The sequence below is a fragment of the Brachionichthys hirsutus genome, unplaced genomic scaffold, assembly GCF_040956055.1.
Source record: "Brachionichthys hirsutus isolate HB-005 unplaced genomic scaffold, CSIRO-AGI_Bhir_v1 contig_718, whole genome shotgun sequence".
Lineage (NCBI taxonomy): Eukaryota > Metazoa > Chordata > Actinopteri > Lophiiformes > Brachionichthyidae > Brachionichthys > Brachionichthys hirsutus.
Genome location: NW_027180335.1, coordinates 170,256 through 195,840, shown reverse-complemented (window position 1 = coordinate 195,840; position 25,585 = coordinate 170,256). Strand labels below are relative to the sequence as shown.

The window sequence follows — 25,585 nt, the reverse complement described above, 5'->3', positions numbered from 1 at the left end:
TCAGGGCCTGTTGTTGTTGCAGCGCAGTGGACGACCACCGCCATTCAACCGCCACCACGCAGTTTGACGAGTGAAACACACACACACACACACACACACACACTCTGGACATATCTTTTCAGGAAATGTTGGGAATGTTACCAGGAACAGGTGATAAAAAAAATTAATTTCTCTCTGGAAGAGATCCTGGATTCTGGATCAGTTTGGAATTTTCAGTAACATTGCAGTTAATGGAGCTTCTAAATTTGTTCCTCAATATCTCAGTTGATTGATCGATGTTTATGGAGTTTAGCACAGTCATGTAGGGCGGGGGGGACCTCTATATCACCACCAAAATAATATGAAAAAGTATTTTAACATTGAAAACTCCATTTATAGATTCAAAAATCATCAACCCTGATTCACTTTTACTTTTCATGGTTGGTGTATAAAGATACCAAGAACAATTTAGAACCTTTTGGTGATGATCCAGATCACCATGTGGACAGTGTAAATCCAATTAGGAAGGGAATGAGCTGCTCGGCGGAGGTCTGCGCTCTCTGAGTGCGTTTCTCATTAATTACATTTTTCTACGTGGTTCTGAGGAAGAGTGGCAGTCATCCTCTTTCTGCTTATAAATAAGTAATTTGAACTCTGGACCCGGGTCTCACCAACCACGAATCCTTTCTCTCGGCCTCAGACTCATTCTTGGAAGTAAAGTCCTCGCGATAATGCAGAGAGGAAGTCCTTTGTTGCAGCTTTGCTTTCCTCGTCCCGGCAGTGCGTTTGTAAAAGTCTTATGAATGGGTCGGTTCCCCCATCCCGCTCGCCGAGAAGCTATTCAGGAGACAATTCAACGTAATCGTCTTTTATAATGAATTCCTGCGAAGTATTACCACGGGTGGAATGTCCTGCTTCTCTCTGTTCATTGACATCGCTCTGTTTGAATACTGAAACGATGACGCAATCCCAAACTGAACTACAACGGAGAATGTGTCTCCTTTCTCCTCCTCTATCGTGCAACTATCTTGAAAGTTCAGCAGTAGAATAATTTCTACTTCTGTACCAGTGGAGAATGTCACTTTGGAATGTTAGTGGTTTATTTCCACAATGTTTCTGGCCACCAGTGATGCTGAAGAGGATTAGTGGATTGTTGCTTTCTTGCGTGGTCAAATTCAGAGAAAAATTAGACTGAAACGTACGTTCATCCTGCTGTCACTTTGTGCTGGACGGGTTGCCGGCGTGTTTCTGGAGGCAAAACTCCTGGAGACAAAACTCCTGGAAAAAGAAACTCATAAAAGTTGCAAAGCAACGACTGCGAGTGATCTTTGACCTTGTGAAAACAAACAACCATGTTCACATTGCATGTACGTATAATATTAATGTCAAAGAAGTGCACCAGTCTGGTTTGCTGGACATCATGGCGTATAGCATTCTGGAACGCGTTCCACAGAAAGTGATGACCTTGTGAAAGGTTTCGCATCCTGCAGCTTTATCCTCGCCGTACGGTGGCTGCATGCGTGCAGGGCTGGTTGATAATGACCGATACTGGACCGGTCTGCTTTTCTGTCTGGCGGGACGGGCCTGTTGTTTTCTGGACATGAATGTTATCGGAGATTTACACAAAAGCAGAAAGAGAGAATTCAATGTCGGTCTGTTGATATTTCAGCAGAGGAGTAAACGCCTCTCTGCAGGATCTCATTGTTATTCGGTTTTTGTAACGCTTTTTCTTTATTATTATGTCTCTCTCACTGCTTGGCTTCGCCTGACTGGCCCGGCCCGGCGCGTAGCCAGGGCGTCTGCTGCTGCGTGGGAAATCAATCTGATTGGCTGAGCGCAGCCACTTTGTCCTTGGTAACCCTTCAACGGCGCTGATCTGCTGGGGTCGGGGAATAACACAGCGGTGGTGTTGTTGTGGGCTTGAAGGGAGGAGATTTCCTGAATGTTAGACACGTGAATCTAGAACATGCTTTCTCCCGGGGAGATGAACAATATTATCTTAAAGCTGCTCTGAGGACATTGTCTTTCGGAGCGGTTAGCGCTGTCGCCTCACAGCAAGAAGGTACCGGGTTAGAATCCCATCTGTGCGGAGTTTGGATGTTCTCCCCGTGTCCTCGTGGGTTTTCTCCGGCTTCCTCCCGCCTTCAAAAACATGCATTTTAGAGCGATTGGCTGCTTCCGTACGAGTGTGTGCGTGAATGGCTCTCTGTCTCCGTGTGGCCCCAAGACGCGCTGGCGACACATGCAGGGTGTACCCTCGTCCATAGCAACATGGGATGGGCTCCAGCAACTCCCGTTACCTGCAAAGCGGAAAAGCAGTAAGATTATGAATGAATGAATGAATGTGGATGATGAATATCTGCGGTTATATTGAACCATTAGAGGAAGAACTTCCGACAGTTTTATTCTATTTCTGTGTTTACATGATCGCTTCAGATAAACTCGGATGCTAGAACGCTACAGATGTTGCCAGCTTTGGCATTGTTGTCCTGAGATGTGTGTCGCTGTGTGGAGACCGATACTGGATGCATGGTAGACGAACGGGACGAACAAAAAGGTCAACCTTCTTCTGATGTATGAGGAAAGTTAGGATTTTACCTTTTTCAGGGGGGGGGGGGGTTGAAAAATCTTTTTTTCTTATTCATTGATATTTGTATTTATTCCTATGCAGCAGTCGACAACTGAATGAATCCATGTCTTTGGTTGTTAAATGCATGGAGGCGTTTCCGTCTGGTGGCGTCTTTGGCTTTACGTAACACAAGGACCTCCATGGCAACAGCCTGATTTAGGCTTGCAGCTGTCTTTAGCACCATAATTAAGATTATTTACACTGAAAGCTCCTCAAGGCACTTACATCTGAAGTAACGGAAACAGGCAGAGCTGGAATATCACCCAGTAGCGTGTACTGGGTGATATTCCAGCTGAGTAAAATCTAATGCATGTCTTAAACACGCCACATCTGGATGCCTATGAAAGATTACAAGGTGAATCATAACGTTTTGATGAAGCACATCTTCTCGTCTAGATCTGTGCCGCTCTGGACTCATCTCATCTTCATAAATACATATGATTATTTACATCTACTACTGCTGTACTTTCGGCTTGTCCCGTCAGGAGTCGCCAAAGCAAATCAACGTTCTCCACTTCACCCTGTCCTTTGCATCGTCCTCCCCAACACCGCAGCCACTCATGTCCTCCCCTCATTGTGATTTATTTATTTTTCCTTAGAAATTAGAAATAAATGTTTCATAATATCAATGAGCTTCATTTGAGCAGCACCCGTGTGAACAAATGTGCAAGGTGTTGAATGGTGAGACGGTCACAGCATATAATTAAAGAACTTTCATTCATTCACACAAGACAAACTTGTTTAAACTGAGCCTGGCAGTTCCTGGTTACCTTGGAAACAGTTGGACATAAGTAAGAGGCAGTTGATGTGGGCTACAAGCGACTCATTTCCACGTGCATTCGAGATAATACAGCGCATGTACCACATATACTATAATACATACACTATACAAGTATTGAAGAAAGGTCAGTATCCTAATGAATAAACTACATTCAGGGCTGTTTGTTCTCAAGCGATTTTCCCTTCAGTGAATCTTTAAAGAAAAGGTTCAACGCATCTGATTTTACCAGAAGCGACAGATGACGGCCACAGAAATGTGTCTGTGTGTGTGTGTGTGTGTCTGTGTGTGTGTGTGTGTGTGTGTGTAATTTAGGGTGCAGGGAACGGATGGGTATGAGATCATAGCCCTTTTTAAGAGTCAGTTGCTGGATATCAGTGTGTCCAGTTCACATGGCGCTGACTCACCCTGCTCAGTCCGCAGATGATGATGCTCCAAGGGAATATTCCAGCACAGCTACTACAGCTACTTCCTGTTGTTGGTGCTCTTGGTGTGAAAATGTTAATTATTTGTGTTAGTAATTTATTTTATCTGGGCCAAGGTTTGACCCTTCTCACCCTTGTCCATGTGTTTGCTGATTGGTTCTCAGCAGGGTAACACAAAAACTACTCACTGGATATCCACCCAACTTGGTGGAAGGATGGACCTTTAGACCTTTAACACACACACATAATTATGAGCATAAACATTGAGTCTAATAAAATATATTGAATTGACACTTCCTCTGTCTGCTTGTTTTCCAGATGGACCTCTCTGACCTCGGCGCTGACTTGCCCTGCCTTTCCTTCCAAGTCCCTGGCAGCCCCAGCGAGCTAGGCCCAGTTAACAGCGTGTGAACGTAGCCTCCAACACCCCCCCCCCCCCCAACCATACAGTCCCACCCTCCCTCCCCCTGGATCATGGACAGCCCTCCTAAGCTTTCAGGCGAGACCCTGATCGTGCATCATATACCCCTGGTGCATTGCCAGGTGTCGGGTCGGCGGCAGGGTGGATGCGGAGCCTCGCTGAAGAGGAGCAACCCATTTAGCTCGCCAGAAAGCCTGGGCTTGAGTCGCACGACGTCCCTTCCCGAAAGGGATGTGCTGCAGAGAGAGGCTCTGCTCTACAGCAGCCTGATCCAGCCCTCTGGGGGCTCCTGGTCCTCGCACCACGGCGGGAGAGCGAGAAAGTGCGGTGGGGGAGGGGGTAGCACAGCAAGTGATGATTCATCGTTCACCTCCAGCAATTCAGAGGACCAGCTGATCGCCGCTCACACGTTACCCAGAGCCAAAGCGAGAAGCGTGAATCCATCGCGCCATAATCCCTTCCTGCTGAATACCCAGGATGACGAGGACGAAGAGGAAGAGGACGATGGGGACAATCTCAGTGGTTACCTTGAAGATTCCTCCTTTCACCTGCACAGTGACACCAACTCCGCTCTCGACGATGGGGGGGCTTCCTTCCACTTGCACGGTCTCGGCTTTGCTCCTGAGCCCTTTCTCCTGCACACGTCTTTGGGACGAAGCGGTCAGGCGTCCCTCAGGGGCGCGGCCTCGGGGCTGTCAGACCATTTGGAGGATAGCCAGAGGCGTCACGACAGCAACGGCTCCAACATGTCTATGGATTGCGGCGAGCACGACTGGGGCGACGATGATGAAGACGAAGATCACCCGATGAGATGTGGCCGAAGCAGCAAGGCGGGTTCCTACTCCTCAAGCTCCTCCATGCGGCGCTGCTCCTGCTGTGTGCTCTCCCAGAACTACCCTCAGCATTTCCCGGAGGCTTTCCCGGAACCCTTCTCCGCGTGGCCGCAGGGCTGCGGCAGCGACTCGTCGTGCAACAGCTCGGACGGCGTGCTCGTAAACTTCAGCGCCATCTACAACAAGATGAATAACGGCGTCCCAGAAAAGCCGCCACCGTCTGGTCACACCAACCTCAACAGCTCCACTGACCACTCCTGTGCCTCATCTGTTTCTGACCCCCCAGGAAGCCAGCGCCACTCAACCGGCGGGGCGTTCTATTTGGACCTCCACACCTCCCCGACAGAACCGCCCCTATCGCAGCCGTCCTGCCTCGGCAGCACCTTCCCTCAGCGCTTGTCCACCTCCTCCACCTGCTCCTGTGCCATGGAGCACCAGGGGCCCCTCGACCTTGATGCCAACTGTAACTCCTACCACCCTCCACATTCCGGGTCGTCCGGGGATCTCGCTTCCTGTCTACAGAGTCAGGCACGTCTGGTCGTCGCCACACAGAACTATTACAAGCTGGTGACCTGCGACCTTTCCTCGCAGTCGTCCCCGAGTCCCGCAGGCTCTTCGGTGAACAGCTGCTCCGATGAGCACAGCAAAGGCAGCCCCCCCGCCGCCGGGACTCAGCCCGGCGAGTACTTCCTGTTCAGGCAGATGTCCGATCAGGAGGGAGTGGAAGAGGAAGACGAAGATGGCGAGTCATCGAGAGTGAGTGTATGATACTGCTATGGGTTCTGTAGCGTGATGTCGCTAACGCCATACATATTAAAACAGGCACTATGATACTATGCATGTTCAGGTGTTGAGCGTGATGAGATATTTGCTTGTATGTCTAAAATTTAAATATTCGATTCTTGCACCCTTCATTTTTGGCGGCAGTCAGTTTGTTTTTAAATCTATGTAGTACTTTTGTTTGGTGCCAGAACTCGTGTTGGAATTTAAACATTTTCAAATAATGAGTCCTAATAGCATCGTGTCATGTTTCCTTTATTACACCTTTATTATACTCAAGGTGAGAAGTTCAGTGTGTTCAGAAGTTTTGTATAACAGCAAGCTGTTGTTAAACAAAAATTAGAATAACGTATTTTTTATATGTAGTTTTCTTGGACATTCCTAAAATGTTAATCATATCATGATTCAATTCCATTTAAAATGAAAGTTGAACAATAATAATAATATTGATTTGCACCAACAATTACTAAATGGGAGAATAAATACATTTCAGAAGTGGTTTGAGTTGCTGGAAGCAGCACGCGAGTGATTATTGGTCAACAACGACTGAAGGCATAAATGCAGCTTCAGCGAAAAGCGAATTCAACCTCAGGCGCTGCGACGATGTCGCCCTGGACGCCACGCGGCCTGCAGGGCTCCGGCGCCGACGCCAGTCTGGTTCCGCCGCTGTCCAGAGTTACCTGATCTGATGTCTGAGGATTGTTTTAGCAGCTGGAGCTGCTGCTCCCCCATCGCAGGTTTACGTTTAGATCTTGTGGATTCATTTTCCTAAAGTGACTATTTCTCGAACTCTTTTCGTATTTTGAGCTCTTAAACCATGGCCAGTAATACGCTGCGGACATTTGGACTGGGTCCATTTCTGTGATTTTGTTCTTTCTCGATTTCTCTTCTTCAGCGAGATAACAGTGACGAAGACGAGCAGGATGGGGGGGAGGAGGAGGAGGAGGAGGAGGAGGAGGAGGATCAGGAGGCACTGAGTGGTGCTGAAGCTGCTCCCGCCGTGATGGAAGGCCAGGTCTACGTCAACATCTCGCCTCCTGTCGTTGGCCGGGAGGCTACTGTGGGAGGCTCATGTTCGGTAGGCCGGCCACGGTCTCGCAGCTACGACCGCAACCTCGACAAGTCTCCGACTCCTCGACTCGGATCTCTGGAGCGCATGTTGAGCTGTCCGGTCCGGCTCAGCGAGGGCGCCGCTCCAGCCCTGCCTCCGCCGCCGCCGCTGCGCGTCACCTCCTTCGCCGAGATTGCGAGAAGCAAACGCAGAAACGGAAACGCAGCGGGGTCGCCACTGCTGAAAGCGGACCCTTTCTCGTCCACTTACTCCACCCACTCCCACTCCTCTGTGGACTTCTCGCCCATCCCAGAGCATAACGTTGACCGTCGCAGCACGTCTCCTCTACCTGCTGCCAGATGTTACAGCCAAGGCAGCATCGAGCGACACCCAGAGGCAGCGAGGGAGGCCAGGTCTTCCACCGAAGGTACATCTCTGTGTATTCCTTTATTTTACTGTGTTTATCATGAAAGGGTCGAGAAGAGGAGAGTCTGCTTATCGACAAATTGTTGCAGAGATCCAGGTAGGAGGGCAACAGTGACTTTAAGAACTACATTTGTTACATCTATATAGGTTGTGTGCTGAAAGCCACAATTAAGCGTGTTACATACAGTTATTCTAGTGATCATGGAGTATCAGAGCAAGCTGTAAATAGTGAACTGGACGCTCGAGGAGGCTTGAGCACAGAGAAGTGTCGTCATGGTAACTGAGACGCTGTCTTATAATGCTTAATTCACTTGGAGCAATCGAAGGTTTTCAACCGCCACGCCTTCCTCTCACCCCGCTTTGAGCGTTAAGACGTTTTTCATGAACAGACACCGCCATCAGCTCACGAGGCTTGGTCCCAGCTGCCTGCTGTATGTCTGGCTAAAGAAACGAGTACACGCACACGCACACACACACTTGTACAAACAGCAAGTTCTTGGAATTCTGTAGAATAAGACCAGGAATAGTAGAGGGTAAAGTATACCAGGGATGTTTTCAGCTGTCCTTTTGCACATTTAAGTGAGTTGAGGCTCCAAAGTTCCTTTTATAAATATTTAATAATAGTATTATTGGGGTTTGATTGATTAGGGACTCCCCTTTGACCTCTTAATTCGGTTGGTGTCAGGTTCAGTTGTGTGTTTACACAGAACTGAGTTAGTTAGTTTAGTTTAGTTAGTTTAGTTAGTCCTGAAGACATTTGAGGAAATGGTTCATCGTCTAAGACCAAAGTCTCAAACATGCCTCAGATAGATTTCTCACGTTACTCCTACAGTCTGTAAAGATCTGAGGCTGTGCAGCATCTCGGCGCACATATTATCCAGTCTTCAAATGTCGGCATAGCGTCCTGTCAAATGGGTTCATCTGAAAGGAGAGGAGCGAGGGAAGATGCCGATGTCTGTGAGGGGAGAAACGGGGATGAGGAGGGGCAAAAGGGAATCAGAGAGATGATGTACCAGAGTAACGGAGAGGCAGTGCTTCTTTCCTTCATCTCCAGTGGGGAGTTCAGGCCTGCTGGGCGTGGGAGCATTGCTCCTTTCTCCTTCGTCACGTTCCTCCGGTGGCTCAATATCGCCCTCTGTGTCAGGAAACCTTTACTGCACCCACGTGGCCTGGCCTTTGGGTGACAAACAGCTTGCGCAACTCCACATGTCTGGCAGTGACGCACACTGGATGGAGGAATACACCAAGAGAAGCACATAGAGAGCGTCTGTGCAGCCGCTGACGAGCAGAGAAGGGCTTCTCCTCGCAGATCCTTCAGGTTCAGGGTCTCAGGGCTCCGATTGGTTTGTCTGGATGTGTGTTTGTGTGTTCTGGCCGGTCAGAGCGATATCTAACGGTGGAGCCGCTGAATCTAGTGACACACGACTTGGTAGTTTTCTTTTAATCTGTGTTTTTGGCTTGAAGCCGAACCACCATGCTTACGCAGTGCTCAAAGGATTAGCAGATCAATCAATTACGCTGTGATTCAACTAGAATCAATCCTGATTACTGTCTTCAGTTTGTTTATTTACAGCTCCCGGTTTGTGAAAGGTGAACCTTTGCTCTTTTCCTGTTGCTGTGGTTACGCATCATTAACCTAAGATATAGATGTTTCCTGATGTCTTCCTCATTCAAAATGAAGTGACTAATCCCAGTATACATATATTTACAGAATATAGTATATATCTGTCTATAATTATGATTTGCTTGTACTCTTAGATTTAAGTCTGTACAAATATTCTGCATCTTTTACAAACCGCCAAAGAGTCAGCTGCTGACTCAAAGGCAAAGATTGAATTATAAACTCACATTTATTTGGTGCATGGACATGAAATGCTGATGAAAATGAATCTTTCCTTCTGCCTTTGTTCTATTGTCGATGCGACTCCTCTGTCTTTTGTTCATCCCTGACATTCTTTATTGGCTCGTCCAGGTTGTTCCTCAGACGGACACCAGGCGGTGGTTCGCTACAGGAAGGACCAGCGGCCCACCAGCCTCCCCATCCAGCCCTTCACCTTCCACCACCAGTTTGCCTCCAAACCCCCACAGCCCAAACCCCTTTTGCCGCTGCTCACGGGCTACGTGGCTGCGATGCAGGTCCACACCAGCCCTGGTTCCGGTTCTGACTCTGGATGTCCGGTGGCGGAGGACAGTGAAGATGCAGATGAAGAAGTGCGGTACCGGGGAGCTACAGCAGCCCCCCCTCCTGGATCAGTCCGACCTTCCCCTCTTGGAAGCTACTCCCCAGGTTGCCTCCAGAGGACGCCCGGTTCATCGAGCTGCTCGACCTGCACTCACAGCCCCTCCTGCCCCCTGTCATCAGGACTCCCCCCACTGCACACCCCACCTACAGGAAAGCAAGAAAGGGGTTCAGCACACTTACCATCTACCCCTCCACCTCCATCCCTCGGGGCAAAGAGAGGGGCAGTGCCACCGACGCTGCCGGCCGTGCACGGACACGCTTGTCATCTGGGAGCGCCGTCCAGTTTGCCAGCGCTTCCCAGTGATGCAGAAAGCCCACTGGGCTGGGGGGATTCCACTCACATGGAGGGGTCCAAAGGGCCTGGGGTCAGGACTCACAATGGTAGGTTCCAAAAGAATCCCAGTTGGTCCTTCAAAAGATTTTATGTAGAAGAAGAAATGTGTACTTTCCAAGCTTTATTGGATTTATTGGCTTCAGCAAATAGCAGCCAAAGGAACCTCTTTGAACGGTTTGTAGCAAATCTGGGGCGCAAACCGCAGCGGGGGGGGGCAGTCACCCCACCGTTCTCCCCGTGTCTGCGTGGGTTCTCTCTGGGTTCTCCGGGTTCTTCCCACCACCAAGAACATGCAAATTGGTTGCACTAAATTGTCCATGGGTGTGTGTGTGTCTGTGTGTGTGTGTGTGGTGCTGCTGCGATGACGGGGCAGCTTCTTTCACCTTTATGACTCTCCTGTCACCTCAGCGCTTCATATTTTCTTTTCGTGATGAAGGCCAGTGGGTTTTCAGTAACAGGTTATAATATCAAGCGGTAAATTATCACGTTAATTTAAATACCTGCTTTATAATGGCTTGTCATTGTTCACAAGATAGAACGTTTTGGTTGTACCTTTTTTAAAGTTAACAAATCCGTCCCGGTAATTTTCTTCTTCTCTCTTCGTGCGTGGACTAAAATCTTCTCCTGTCCTCCCTTCACCTCTTCCACATTCCCCTCTTCCTCTTCCTTTATTCATCGACTCACTCGTCCCTCCTTTAACCACAACCACATCCCTGATCCATAACCCTGACACGCCCCCTCCCAAACAGCACACCACCTCTCTCCCCAGGCTCTCAAATGGAAGGAGTACCGTCGCCGGAACCCCCTGGGGGTGGAGAGGGTCTCCAGGGGCCACAGCGGTAACCTGGAACCCCGGAAGGGCGGGGGAGCGCGACCTCTCCGGCGGAACGTGTTTGATTTCCCTGCAGTTCTCTCTGGCCACACTCTGGGACAGCTCAACGGTGCTCTTACTTTTACTGGCTGCATTGGAACAAGTGCAGGACTGTTGATATTAAGCATTTGAGGGTCACCGTCCAATCGTTGCTCCGGGGGTTCATTGGAGATCAGATCTAATCTGTGCTACGTAATCGAGATGATATTTTGCAGTCTTGTTGTGCAGGATCCCTTCCAGCGTTTGATGCTTTTAAAAGCAGCGCTGCATGTTTCTGTGTTTGCATCGCAGCAGTCGGCCAATCGGCGAAGCTGCAGCAGAGCTACAACGACCTTCAGCCGGACTACTTCTCCCTGACGGAGAAGCCCCCGGAGGAGTTCTGCCTCTCCCCTGACGCGTCATCTTCCAACTCCTCCTGCTTCTCGGGGCAATCCCACATCTCCGTGGACCTGAGACCAAAGAGAGGTGAAGAAGCGTGTGTATCAAAACGTACAAACGGGACACGGATCTTTAAATGATCTGATACGTTCTGCAGCTTGACGACGGAGCTGTTTATTTTTCTGCATTCACACGCGTTGTGATAAAGCATTTATTGTGGTGGTCTGTCATGAATTACAAGTAAAGCTGGAATATGTTTTGTTCCGTAGCAGCGATATTTTGGTCCGTTAGTCTTGTGCGTTCTTCTCTCGGCAGCTTTGGTGAAAGCCGTGAACCTGGCGGTGGATCTGATTGTGGCACACTTTGGCACCAGCCGAGATCCAGATGTGAAGGTAGGAGGTCTTCACGTTCAGGCGCATCAATAACTGTGTCTGGCTCTTCTAACATTGTTTGAGGGTTGTGTCCTTTTATTCTACAGAACTTTAGCCAAACATGTTCAGAAATGGAATTGAGATTTGTTCTAACTGTGGCTGCATTTCATTGTTTCTTTACACAGACCTGATAAAACCAGTTAGAATAGAAATAGAATAGAAAGCCTTTATTGTCATTGCATAGTGGATATACAACGAGATTAGTTAATAAACAGATTAGTCAAATCCAGTAAACAACCTTCACTCAAATAGAAGCTTAAGAAAGCAGATTATAGATTTTGTTGTTTGTTTGTTTGTTTACAGTAATTACTTTGTACTTCCTGCCTTTCCATTTCCTCATTTGTTTCACTCTGATTGATTTTTCCTTCATGTTACCCCTGGCAGGGTAAACTGGGCAACAGCTGGGTGAGTCCCAATGTGGGCCACCTCATCCTGAAGTACCTGTGTCCGGCCCTGCGTGAGGTGCTGCAGGATGGGCTGAAGGCCTACGTCCTGGATCTGATCATCGGACAGCGGCGTTGTCAGCCCTGGAGCCTGGTGGAGGCCTCCACCCAGCTGGGTGGGAACACTGGTGCACATTACGTAGAATGTATGTGTGTGTGTGTGCGTGTGTGTGTGTGGCTCATCAGTGCGTTTGTCTCTGCCAGGCCCGTCCACACGTCTTCTCCACAGCCTGTTCTCAAAGGTGAGCCAGTTCTCTGAGCTCACGAGCCCCAGCATGAGACTCAACGCTTTCATCTTCGGTCTGCTCAAGTGAGTGGCTTATTTTTATAATAAGGACTTATGATGGTCTCCTCTCTCTCTCTTTCTCTCCCTCTCTCTCTCTTATTACGGCTTTCAGCTCTCGCTGCTCTCTTTGCATCGTTGTCATCCGTTGCAGACAGCTAGGTTTTCTAAAGTAGAACCGCTTTAGCGGCAGCCCTGCACTTACCTCCTCACCTGCGAGCCACAGACAGACACTGGTAGACGCTGGTAGACGCCGGAGGACGCGCACGTTTCCATCAGGAGTTGGGAGAGACCAAAAAAACCAAACTAAAAGAGTGAATTTTGGACGAAAATGTAGAAATATTCTTAACTGACGATGCTGCAATTTGAAAATAAAACCTTCATTCAAGTTGTAAGTGTTTGCTACGCTACGCTAAGCTAAATGTTAAAATAGCAGCATTGACCATGTCAGCGGCAGCTTATAAACTCTAGTCTTAATAAAAGCTCACTTTTTAATTTTATTTCTCTCCGGGGCTCACAAATTGCAGACTTGTGATGTTTCTTGTACTTTTTAAATGTCTGACTCTAAAGATGAATTGGTTTATTTGTGTTAATCTTATTGTGGTTTGTGTAGAAATGATTGAATTTAGAAAACATTCTGCAGTAATAAAGCTCATCACAACAATGTCGGTGCTGATGTAATTCTCTGTCTTTATTATTTCTTTGTATTTCAGCCTAAAGTCTTTGGAGTTCTGGTTACACCACCTCTACACACATGAAGGTAAGCCCGAGTTCTACGTCGTTCATCCATCTTTAAATGCTCAGACTGTTATTTGATGTTAATATTTCCCGTTTTGTTTCTCTTCAGATATCGTGGCAGCACACTACAGCCCATGCGGCTTCCTGCCCTTGTCGCAAGGAGCGTGCCAGCCGCTCTTTGAGGAGCTGCTCCTCCTGCTGCAGCCTCTGTCGCTCCTTCCCTTTGACCTAGACCTCCTGTTTGAGCCACACCTCCTCCAAAAGGGCCAGGAGCACCGCCGCCGGAAGGAGCAGCTGTGCGCTGCAGGCCAGAGTGTTGACCAATCAACTTGCTCCACCTTCCAGCTCATGAAAGGATGGAGCGCCACTGTGAGCGAAATGGTTAGAGAGAGTGCAGAGGGAAAGAAGGAGAAGGTGCTGCTGAAACGAGAGGGAACGTGGCCGAGGAGAGAGGGAGCAGAAGGGAATTCAAAGTTGAGGAAAGATGGGTCAGCAGTTGAGTTATCGGGGCCTGTTGGGAGGAAGACGATGATGGAGGTGGGCTTTGCCAACCTCTGGAAGGACAGGGGGGTGGCTGGGCAGAGAGTGACAGGTGTAGGACAAGAGAGCCAAGGAGAAGAGGAGGACAGGAGAAAGGATTCGATGGATGAGGGGCGCCAGCGGCAGGACAGGCAGGCTGGCTGGTGGTACCAGCTCATGCAGTCTTCCCAGGTTTACATCGACCAATCCACAGAGGGGTCAAAGTTTGTCAAGACGGAGAAGAGGAGGAAGTCGTCAGTGAGACATGGCCAGCTACCCCCTACCAGAGAGGGGGTAGTGGAGGGGGCTGAGTCCAGCCAGGGAGGGGAAAGGCGCAGGAGCAGGAAAAGCAGCAGCAGCAGCAGCTCCAGTGGGGGATCGGCCGGATCCCAGGGAAGGCCTTCATGGATGGGGAGCCCGCCGGAATCTGTTGTCAGCCAGGAGAAAGAAATCAAACCTCCGAAGCTTACTGGAGCCCAAGCCGAGGCCCAAGAGGAAAGCCCCACCCGGGCACAGAGCCTGCGCTGGGGTAGGCTATTTGGATCGAGCCTTGGTTCTCCTATCAGAGTGGACAGGGCTGAACAGAGGAGCAAAGTTCCCACACCCAGGTAATCAGATTTGTCTTTGAAATGAAATACAAAGCATCGACCGTTTCCCCGAACGCGGACGTTTAACCGTCATTGAAGTGGAGTTTTGTGTTTCTCAGACCACCGTCAGGTTGGCTCGCCCCGGATCGGTCTGTCTTTGAGCTCGTCGTTCAGACTATTGGAGCCGGAAGTGGAAGGAAAGCAGAATCTCCAGCCATGCCCACCCAGACCGGAGCCGTAGCCCCCGCAAGGCCGGTCCACGCAACCGAAGCCAAACCGTCTCCATGGTAACCGTTTCCTGCTCTGATGATCTGACAGCTACACTCTTTAGAATTGTTTTTTTTTTACTTTTAAATAATGCTTTGGATTTGTTGCAAAGCTACTTCAAAAGAACCAACTTACCTCATCCCTCGTTTATGAAATAAAAGTCCTTAAATTTAGAGATCTGGCAGATTTTAGGACATCGTCTCCAGTAATTTCCCGTGAAAACAAAAACAGTGACTCACACAGAATAATTCTTGGCTAAATTGAAACTAAACTCTTCTAATTGTCTGAATTCACTGTCATTCCTCAGTGAAGTGCGAGCATTATGCCACCACATAGCTAATGAGCCCGGCCAGCTGAGCTTCAACAAAGGTGACATCCTGCAGGTCCAGAGCAAGGCTGATCCGGACTGGCTCCTCTGCTCCGCGGGCTCCACGCAGGGCTTGGTTCCCATCGTCTACGTGACCCTCAAAAGCATGGAGGAGAGCCAGGATGGCGCTGGACACCGGCAGTGATGTGTCAAAGCTGCCCCAAGAGAAGGCAAACGGCTTCGGAGACGGAGGTTATTCCTGCCACAGTCCTGTTAGAGTTCGGGGGGGGGGGGGGTAGACAAAGTCCAGACACATGCAAGGGAAGCATGCAGACTGAAACGCGTGTCTTACTTAACGGATCAGTCAGACCAGTATGCATGCGCACATCAAAGAGCCAAAGGACGAGTGTGACCGTCCAGTCGGTGCATCGTCCATGTCTTCAAATGAAAGACGGTCACCTGACTAGTGGGGGACTGTCCACTCTGCTACATTACGACGCTTAGCTGCACTTTGCTGCACTGTCAATACAAGTATTCCCCTCAGCCGAACAGCTTAATGACCTTTTTACTTCGTGTAGAAACCAGTGATGCTTATCACCCCCCCCCCCCCCCTTTCAGTAGTAGCTTCTGAAGTGCTTGACGGGAAAGCTAGAATTTGATCCCGGGCTGCTGAAGCTGCAGGAGACAGATTCAGTGCTGCTGTAGGAGTAAAAAAAACCACAAGGGAATCTGTAGAGAGGGCTTTTCCACCCGGTAGACGGAAAGGAATGGGGAGGGAGTTCTGCCCGCCGCATGTTTTATTTTGTTCACCGCCCACCAAAGCCTGTTCATGTAGACATTATGGGATTGATTGTACATGTTTTTCTCACCCTTTTCTCTCACAAGACCCATGACTGCCGGAATGAAGCGATGGATGACACTGGGTCCTTTCCGGAATGCTTTTGCGCTGACCTCTGAAACACGCGTCAGGACTTTTGAATTCTCGATCTACGGGTGCATTCTGTAAATGCATATTTACGTGTCTCACATGTGTTCAGTTCTATTTATTTATTGACCTGTCCGATCAGCTGAGCGAAAAGCATCTAAGCAGATGTTTGAATGAAGGCCTTTGTTGGAGACTGAGCCTGGAAACTTGTAGCTATACTTTATACCTAATTATTACCAATTGGTTATAAAGTATGTGTTGCAGTTACAGATTTAAACTTAATGATGCCTTCATGTCCTTGATGGGGGGGGGGGGGGGGGGGGTAACTGCACAGTTGGCTGCTTCAAGGCTGGCAGCCTAGTATTTGTCCTGATGTCTTTAGACGCTTTATTGAGTCTAACTTGCTTGTTGATGATTATAGAGGTTGATATTTTTGATGTTTAAAGGAAAACGGCAACACATTTCATGATTTTTGGCTGTTTGGACGCCCCAGTGGTAGAACGTACATGCAGCCTGCCCGGGGGGGCAAACTGTGGCCTTAGGGTGAGAGTGGTTAATGCTTGCTTCAGCTGAATAGATATCAAGTCTGTACAGATGCCCGATCCCAATATTACACATTATTTAATTGTAACAGTCAATATACATTTATTCAATAAATGAACGCTTGTGCAGTTTTGGAAAAACTTGCTAGGAATATAATTTTGTCATCTTAATTTTCTTCTCTTTTCTTTTTTGCTGCGTCCTTGTACAGTTTGTACAGTAATTTAATTTCAGCGAGAAGAATTTAGTCTTTCATTAAACTGTAAATATATCTGAAGCCTTCGATGGTTCATTTCTGCCGTTTAAGTGTATGAATGAATGTTGTCACTGATTTATGAATGCATTTATGTTAGGAAGCAGGTAGAAGCTTTAGTCTCACGATGACCGTTGTGGGAAGGCGTCGTTTTTCTGTGCTGCTAGTGGTTCTGTGTTCACACGGGGACGAGAACTGAACACATTGGGAGGATAACAACCAGAGCAACACGGAAGCTCAGGGCTCGGATGCAATGACAGATTCACATGTGATTTGGTCTGCATTTAGGTGAAATGCTGTGCTTTAGGAGTGACATCAAAGGAAGACGGAGAGGAAGAATCTGAGTGGTCTTTCCTTCTCATCGGTTTTCTTTTGATATGCTTTCTCTCCCTGGCTGCCTCCCCCGGCCTGTAAATACCTTCAGCATCAGTGACACTGCTCCTTCTGTCTGTGTCCAGGCTAAATGGCATATACCTATGGCATTATCTAACTACTGTGGATAATAAATAACAAAGTGCTCATGTGATCACAGATTTCGCGCCTCCTGTGTCCGTTTGTCCTGCACACGGTGTTCTGTTGACATGTTTCTCCTCAAAACCTCTTTATTCTGACAGACTTTGCATCAAATACCACTGATCACATAAACTCCTTAAATTTAAGTGCATGAATGTAAAGAGGATGACATGTTATGACATGAAAGTGGGTCACACAACATACTTCAAAGGCGAAAGCTGCCACCGAGGCATCGTTCCGTCACGTCATCATTAATAACAAGATGTCCTTCCAAACCTGATGTAATTACAAAAACATGTTCATTGTTAATTCAATTGTGTTGTGCAATATTGACTCATGCGGTTACGCAGGGTACATCAGCATACACTGTACATAAAGAATCCTCGATATATTTGAAAATACTTCTATGTTTAGCATTTTTTTAGTGGGTAGATCTTTGTGACTTGGTCATTTTAAAAGTAGCTCGCATGCTGAAAAAGTGTGGGCACCCCTTGTTCTAAAGGTTCTAAACCATGGTGGGGCCCTCCGCTGTCAGGAGCTCAATGGACATTTCTGCACGTAAAACAGCTGATGTCTTGATTTTTTCATTTCATCATTAATAAAGGTCACTACCAGTACGGTGAGACGTTGGCAAAGAAAGACAAAATCAAGATTTAAAAACAACAACAAGGCTTTTATTATGAAAAATGAAAATTACCAATCAAATCTATGCAAATAACTTTTGCCTGAGTAGTGCACTGGTTCACAAGTTCACAGTTGGTTTGTCACACACACACACAGACGAAATATTTCCATTTGAATCCACATTCAAATAGAGAAAGAAAGAAAAAAGTCTTCAATTTTATAAAACTTCATGGCAGCTTAAACATCATTTTTGAACATGTAATATTGAGCTGAAGTAAATCTTCTTCTTTGTGGCTCGGGGTTCATTCGTGTTGCTGACAGTTTACGCAGACTTCAGTCTATTGCAGCGTTTGCCCTGTGAAAACACAAGTACCGGTATTCTGATTCTGTGTAGAACTTTTGGAATAAATCCTACTTCTCAATTATGTCACAGCACAAAATGAGAAAAACAAACTTTCTTAGTTCATCATTATCCTAAGATATATTCCATCTGTCTGGGCTAAGATCCACTTTTAACACAGAGACATTGAAGCAACAGAAAGAAAACAAAATGTTCCCAAAATACTTTTGTCAAATTACATTTTGTGATCACATACACAGGTCTAAACTACCGTGACGATTATTATCCCATTATGTGAGGCACTCTACCTTGCAGTTGTTGTTCATGCAGTGTTCCTTCAACCTGTCAACGTGCTTCATCACACGGCGGACCCACGGTTCGTCAGCAGGTACGCACAGTTTGACGCCACGCCTGGTCACCAGACTGCAACGGAAGTCCTCCAGGTCAGAAGATGTGATCATTTCCACCCCATCTACTGATTAGAGACTTCACATCGCATCGACTTACATAGTGGCAGCCAGATGGCAGCCCTGCCCTTGGATTTGCTGGCTGTAGTCTGCTATGAAGCATCTGTTGATGGTCTTGTTTTTGACCGCCAGGCAGCAGTCGACCGGTAGGCCGACCTGTGTCAGTGTCACTGTAAGACAGAGAAGATCAGCTCAGGCCAGTAAAGTGACACGTCTTTCTGTTAGTGCCCTCTGAAAGCCACAAAGGGGGCAAGTTAATAAAAAAATAAAAATAAATTGAAGAATTCCATGCACTTATAGGATTAACACATTATTTGAAATTATTATATTTACACTTGCACCCTCCAAGTCCTGCCAGCATTGTTAAAATAATAAAACTTTAGAAGTAATGTAAAAAGACAACAGAAGTCAGCGTGCATCGTTTCTGAGAGCAGGATACACACACCTTGACTCCTCCCCCCCCCACACACACAACTCTCATCGTTGACACAATAAAAACTACATCATCACCTGTCGTCACCTGATCGGGCTTTCCAGCGGTTAATCTTTAACTACGACACAAGTCGGATTCAAAGGCAGGGGAATTTCTGCCGCACCTCGCACTGTGGTGCTTTCAGGTGCATACACACCTACACACACACACACACACACACACACACACACAAAACCTTTTAATTTACCTGTAGGTGTGCTCGTCACTGGTTTCAGTGTGAAAGATGACTTTAAAATCCAAGTTGTTTCATTTCATGCTCACATTCAAGCATTTTGCCTTTTTCAACTGCTTTACCAGATATTTATTTTTAATATCTTTTCAGATTTTTCACGGGTTATTTTCTAATTTGGATTGAGAGGATTAATGATAGAGGTTGTGCGATTATAGAAGTAACAACATGAAGATGTTACAGGCAAACCATACACACACACACACACACACACACACATGTGTGTTTAAACCTCTAACATTGAATGATTCCCTTTCTCCTGCTGAGTTTCTGTTAAAGTTAGATAAAATAGGATCTTCTAAAATAGCGTGAGGGTGAGCCAAAGAGGATGGCTGAAATGGAACTCACTTGTGCAGCAGCAGGTGATGAAGAAGATGCAGAAGAGGAGCTTGCCATCGCCTCTAGGAGCCATGTCTGGGTGCTGAGCTGGTGGTGATCTTGTCTCTGTGTTTCTTTGGAAGCTGATTGGCTGATCTGTCTTTCAGCACCTACAGTGGATGCAAGGTCTGTTTGAGCCTTTATATACAGCGGCCACATACTTTCACTTTTAACTTCCGTCCCACCAGGAATCTGTGGGCCACGTCCATTTATAACGAACTCTCCTTCTGCTGGCTCAACTCTTACCAATTAAAGGATTTGTCTTGCTTTGTCAGGCCACGGGATCACGTCTCATATGTCAGTAGCAGCAGGGCACTGACTAGCTCTTCCACTTCAATAAGGAAATAGGAACACAAACATCAAGGCTCTTAAAAAGCTTCTTTGGAGACATACAGGGCTTGAACTTCCGTCTTAAAATCAGACTTCACTTCTAACGTGTCCCACGCCTGCTTGTTGCGTAGAGGTCATAAAAGAGCACGTATACGTCTTAAAGCTTTACCCATGATCGGTGGAACTGGACTTGTTTGGATTTACATAGGAGAACCTAAATATGCTAGAAATGTCATGCAGCTTCAAATAGCTGCAAAGAGAAACACAATGTAGTGTAATAAAATAATTCAGCAAAGGTATCTGTATTTGCTTTATGCTGCAGTGATGACAGCATGACGCGACACTGATTGGGTTGTGTTTGGAAATTAAGCATCATAGCATGGATGTCGCTGTGCTTGTCGCTCTGCATCAACACAATGACCGTCTGTACAAACGTGTCCAATAAGATGGGGAGGGGGGGGTCAGAGGTTGAATATTTTTATTTGCTGCTAATATGTTGTATATATTATGTGTCTTTTTAATTTATTGTTATTTTGCATCTGTGGTGTAATTTATTGTTATTTTATTGTTATTTTACAATATAGTGCTTTACCTGAATAACGAAACACTGCATTTGTATGCTTTAATACTTACTTTTATGATTACTTCTTAGTTTCTTTGCACATTTCCCTTTCATAAAATCTGAATTAATATTTTGTCGTAAACACAATAGGAAATAACAACTCGATACAAAGACACGTGTGCTTCCATGGAATCTTCCTTATTTTATTTCATGTGACAGCATCCCTGGAAAACCACTGATTCTCGTGAAAATAATATCAGCTCTTCAGTTTTCTCATCCTCTTCCTCACCGACAGTATTAAAGAATTTCACTTCAGTTCATGTTAGTTCTGTTCTGTACTGCTTTATGCTTCAAACATTTATTCAGTCACAAATGGAGCATTTACAGAGTAAGTTTCTCTTTCTTGTAAATTCCCTGCTGCATGATTCCTCTATCTGCCTGCAGTATTCACTACTGTATTTTGGACTTTCCCTTCTGAAGCAATCACTGGAATATAACTTGTTGACTTATTGTTTGGAGAGGAAAAACAGGAATCCCACAGCCCTGATCCAACATTGGTGTCGGGCCAGGAGTGATCGGAGTGAGCATGTTAGTTCACATCGCCATCCTGAACTGACTGGGAAAATATTATCTTCCCAGAGGCGCCTCTGAGGACAGTTTAACAGCGTGCAGAATAAACGCTGTGCAAATGGATAGACTCCAGCAGAGCGTTACCCACAAGGCGAATAAAAAAGGCTGTAAACGAGACGATTGCAAAAAATGGATGGATGTGATTTAAAATGTAAAAGAAATTGCAGTGTTTATCTCATCCTGAAGGAGATCTGCAGGAAGTCTGTTCCGGGCAAAGAAAGTTTTAAATAAATGTGCAGGCAGTTGCATAAACTCTCGGCTAATAGGAGTGTTGCTATTTGACCTAAAGTACTGTTTGTGCTGTGGGTTCAGAGACATTGTCCTGTCAATGAGAAGGTCGGAGGATCAAATTACGATGGAGAGACTTCCTGTTCCCGAATGCTGCATCTTTCAAAAGCAGTTTATTTCCCTAAATGTTGGGAATTAATAGTTAATCGTCACTGAGAAGAAGAAGGAATATAATCTACAAAACGTAACCTTATAAAAAAAGATGATCACAGCTCAAATTGGTAGCTGAGAGAAGGTGCAACAAACAACATGCAAATCTCACCGCACAACCTTTGAAGGAAGCATTTCATTGAATCTGTAAAAAGATTTTCCTTGAAATTAAGAGGTTAGGCTGCTAACTATGGTCGACACATGGTATTGTGTGATTATTGTGTGATTATTATTAGGACTGAGGAGAACTAAAGCTGCGGTAATGTTATGTGTCTGCACCGAGGGGAGAGCGAAAAATGAACCCGCAAAAAAGAAAGACGGAAGGAAGGGTTATCAGCAGAAATGTGGGGACAAGAATTAGTGAACCCTGGTGTTTCATTCATCACACATCCCTGATTAGATACTAGATATCAATGTGGAGAACCAGCGTACATCGCTGACACTGAGCTACTCAGAGAATAACTGACCGTCTTGCGTGTTCTTGCGTGTTCTTTAGGATTTATGTTCTGTGTTCTTGACCCGCCTGCCCGTTTAGTTTCTGATTGTCTCGCCCTGTGTCAGGCTGTCTCCTCCTCCTTGTCCCGTCTCCCGGCGTTTCCCCTCTTCAGTTGTCATAGTTTGTTCTTCATACACACATTCCAGTCTTGTCATGGTGATTCCAGTACATCTTTGTGGTTTTTCTGGTTTTCCGATATGGACTTTTTCTGGATAGTGTATATATGTTTTTAACACTGTATTTCACTTGTGCATCTGAGTGTCTGTGTAAATGAAAGGTTTTCACTAAATATATTCACCATTGGAATTGATAATGTTTCATTTTAAGACGTTTTCATTTTAAGTTTTTTTTTGCAGAAGCTTCAGTTTTAATGAAAAGCAGCAACTTAAAAAATATATACTGAAGTTTATTTTGGAATAACTCAGTTTTCACAATAGCTTATACACACAAACACACAATTCATTGGAACAGTTTTCAATCAAACAGCACCGATGTTTTAGAAAGTGTTCATACATATTTTGAAAAGTTTCACAAGCACCTCTAATATTTTCTGATTACAACAAAAACAGCAGGGTTTTATTCTCACTGCTGCTTCCGCCTTTAATCATTTTTTCTTTTCTAAATACATCCCCCTCAGGGCTTTAATAAAATGCAAAGACAATATGTGAAATGCTATGAAGCTTCACACCACAGATGAGAAGGAACACAGGTAGAACTGCGTTTTTAGCTGCTTTCAGATTCCCTGGTGTGAACAGTATATTACCACGGGCATAGAATAAGAAGTGAAGTAACGATTCCTCTGCGATCGTCTGCAGTACTACAGGACCATTCTGAGACAGACATGGAAGCGATTCCGTCTTCACCTCCGTTTCAGAGTCCACCTTTCTTATCTTCAGTCATCTTTCCACCCGTATTTTCTCCTGCAATAAGAGAAGGCTGTGATAAGCCAGTAGGATAAAAGAGTGTGGGGGGGGAAACATGCAGTACATTTCTTAAAAACAATTTACCTGATCTATTGCCGTTTTTCTTTTTTCAAATCCAGGAAGGCGATGTGCTTTCTCACCCATCCTTGGTCCCTGGGATGGGAGACACACAGTGTCCTTCCAGCCTTTGTGATGAACCTGAAAGAGCAAATGAGTGACAGGTATGAGTTTAGGCTGCATACGATAGAGAGGGAAGGTAAAATATATCCACCCTCCTTCAAACAGTCGACCTAATCGTCATATGTAAAGTTTTAAACTCACACAGTAGCGCTGATTTCACAGCCATGGCCGGCGTCCTGGATGATGTAGCTATCAATAAGTTGGAGTCGCAAAGTCTTCGGGCTGACCTTCAGACAGCAGTCCAGCAAAATCTGAGCTGCAGGAGGACGGACAGACAAAGGAATCAGTTTCGCATTGAGAGATTAAATACTCCTTACAATGAATCGGCTGCGCTGCTGTGTCTGAGTGATGCGTCTTACCTGATGCAAACCCTACACAGAAGATGCCCAGCAAGAACAGAGCTGCAACCCGAGTGGCCATGTTGAAAGTCGGCTTGTTCAGCGAGTCGCTTCAGGCTTGCGAAGGTGTTGGTGTGACAAGCGGAGTCACAGGTGCATTTATAGTTGTAGAAGCGAAAGTGAACATGTGCTCCTTAACTGGAAATCAGTGAAAGTTGGCACCCACACGCGCCGGGGAATATCATCTCTTCACTCTTCCTTTCCGCTTGGCCTCTTTCCAAAAAAGTTGTTTGTGTTTTGGATTTCTCCCTGAGCCAGGTTTTATCTGATCAGTTGTCTTTCATTAATAACACTTTCTACGCTAGAATCAATCCATGCATTAAAAGCAAAAATCTACAAATGTATACTTTTGTAACACTAATCAGCAGCTTTTACTGTAAAAACTGACATTTACATTTTTATTAGACCTCAATTGTTGCAAGGATTCCGTGTTTCCTCTGAAAACATTAATGAACATTAATACTTCAATTGATCCTGAGGGGGATGTATTTATAAAATCTGCAATGAGTTCTACGTCGTAATTGATGCAGATAGGTATAATGAAAACAATCAACGGTTCAATAACTCCTGACAGTATACAGGAGCTGAAATCATGTTAACAGTCACTCACAGGTCTGGAAGGCAGACTGGGACATGTTTCCCTGGCGACATCTATCAGAGGCTTTCTTTTGTAGCGTGAGTTCTTCAGACCTGCATAGAACCTGTCCAACAGACAAATCTGACAAGTGCTGGGAAGTGGAGGGCGGTTTCTGCTGTAAGCCAAGATAGATACTCTCTCTTGATCTGCTTCTTTCTTGTTATCCCACATTGCGTAAACCATGATCAACTTTTAGGAGTTGGGGATTTTTCATGCGGTGCGAGGAGAAAGCGATTACAGGTGTGTGTGACTGGAGTGAATGCAAGTTTACAGGTGTGTTTTGCGTGCATCCGACGATCAGATTACAATCTGAGTGTGGGAGTTGTTAAGCAATAGAAAACAAACGTTTACTGCCAGAAGCGTGTTGATAAGAGTGAAGCAAGAGTGATGCAACCGCTGAAGCAGCTCACAGGAAAGTCCATTTTCCAACTCTGCTCTCTGACGTTCCATCTCCCCACTTTTGGAAGCTATGGTCTGTTTCTATTGTTCCTATAGAATCTATAGAATCCTATAGAATCTATTGGAACTAATGTGTGGTGGTTAAAGATGAAGGAATTTTGTTAATGGTATGTGGGTTGTTTTTTTGCAAGATGAGGAAATTGATCTAATGTCAATCTTTATTCATTCACTGCTCTTCCTAACCGCTTTGTCTGTTACCGGGTGGCGGGTGGTGATAGAGCCTATCCCCAGCAGTCTACGAGAGTCAGGGTACACCCTGGACAAGCCGCCAGTTCATCGCAGGGCCACACACAGACAGACAATCATTCACACACACTCACACCTATGTTTTGGTGTAGCCGGTTCACCTACGTTGCAGGTGGGACAAAGCCGGAGAACCTGGAGAGAACCCACACTCTCTGCTAGCTTTATTTTACCTTCTGTGATTCCAACTGGCCTCCGTACTTGTCTGTCTATCACTTATATCCCATATGCAATATGCAATGGAGTTACACCTCAGCCGGGGTGAGATGTTTTTCTACTTTGCCTTGAACTTGAACGGTGGTTATGAAATCTTAGGGTGCAGGGAAATCTTTGTTGCAAGATATCCAGATGCCAGAAAGAATGGACAAAAAGAAAACCCCAGCTGTGTTCTCTGTACAATCCAGATTGGGCCAGGCCATCTAGAAACGATCGAAATCAGATCTGATGAGAATGATTACAAAAATGATCATGAGGAATCTATCCTCAATCTTTTTATCTGCAGCCGCTTCATCCTCCTTGCAGGTCGAAGGTGTTCCTGCAGCCGAGCCCAGCTGGCTACGGGCGAGCGGCAGAGTACAAATCAAGGGAATTACCCAACTGCACATGGTTAATTTAAGAGATATTTTTTTTATCAAAAAGTGAATATATTAAAACATGTACAGTACACACATCAAAGTCCCATCTAGTGACTTAGGCAAGTACTTTATGGTACTTTATTATGAAGTATGTATATGTAGTTGGTCTCAGCATTGAGGCACAGGTGGACCTGCGGACCACATCTGACCTGAGATATGTCCCCTCCTAT

General features: G+C 46.1%; 3 protein-coding genes across 3 annotated transcripts; 1 reads left to right on the top strand and 2 right to left on the bottom strand.

The window, feature by feature from the left end:
• Positions 1-4,285: 4,285 nt before the first annotated feature.
• LOC137913570 (AP-4 complex accessory subunit RUSC2-like) lies at positions 4,286-15,950 on the top strand. The gene is made up of 13 exons (XM_068757213.1): positions 4,286-5,821; positions 6,741-7,323; positions 9,295-9,945; positions 10,648-10,872; positions 11,064-11,234; positions 11,463-11,539; positions 11,963-12,137; positions 12,226-12,331; positions 13,018-13,064; positions 13,152-14,169; positions 14,268-14,435; positions 14,723-14,974; positions 15,608-15,950. The coding sequence occupies exons 1-12, from the start codon at positions 4,286-4,288 to the stop codon at positions 14,925-14,927; spliced, it is 4,962 nt and encodes a 1,653-aa protein (XP_068613314.1). The 3' UTR covers positions 14,928-14,974; positions 15,608-15,950.
• A 1,938-nt stretch (positions 15,951-17,888) lies between these two features.
• LOC137913578 (C-C motif chemokine 19-like) lies at positions 17,889-19,518 on the bottom strand. The gene is made up of 4 exons (XM_068757221.1): positions 19,455-19,518; positions 18,425-18,554; positions 18,226-18,340; positions 17,889-17,932 (listed from the first exon to the last, which is right to left on the bottom strand). Exons 1-4 carry the CDS (start codon positions 19,516-19,518, stop codon positions 17,900-17,902), a joined length of 342 nt encoding a protein of 113 aa, XP_068613322.1. The 3' UTR covers positions 17,889-17,899.
• Positions 19,519-22,482: 2,964 nt separating this feature from the next.
• Positions 22,483-23,491, bottom strand: LOC137913579 (regakine-1-like). Its single transcript, XM_068757222.1, has 4 exons — positions 23,403-23,491; positions 23,185-23,299; positions 22,948-23,061; positions 22,483-22,860 (listed from the first exon to the last, which is right to left on the bottom strand). Exons 1-3 carry the CDS (start codon positions 23,461-23,463, stop codon positions 22,953-22,955), a joined length of 285 nt encoding a protein of 94 aa, XP_068613323.1. The 5' UTR covers positions 23,464-23,491; the 3' UTR covers positions 22,483-22,860; positions 22,948-22,952.
• Between the last annotated feature and the right edge of the window lie 2,094 nt (positions 23,492-25,585).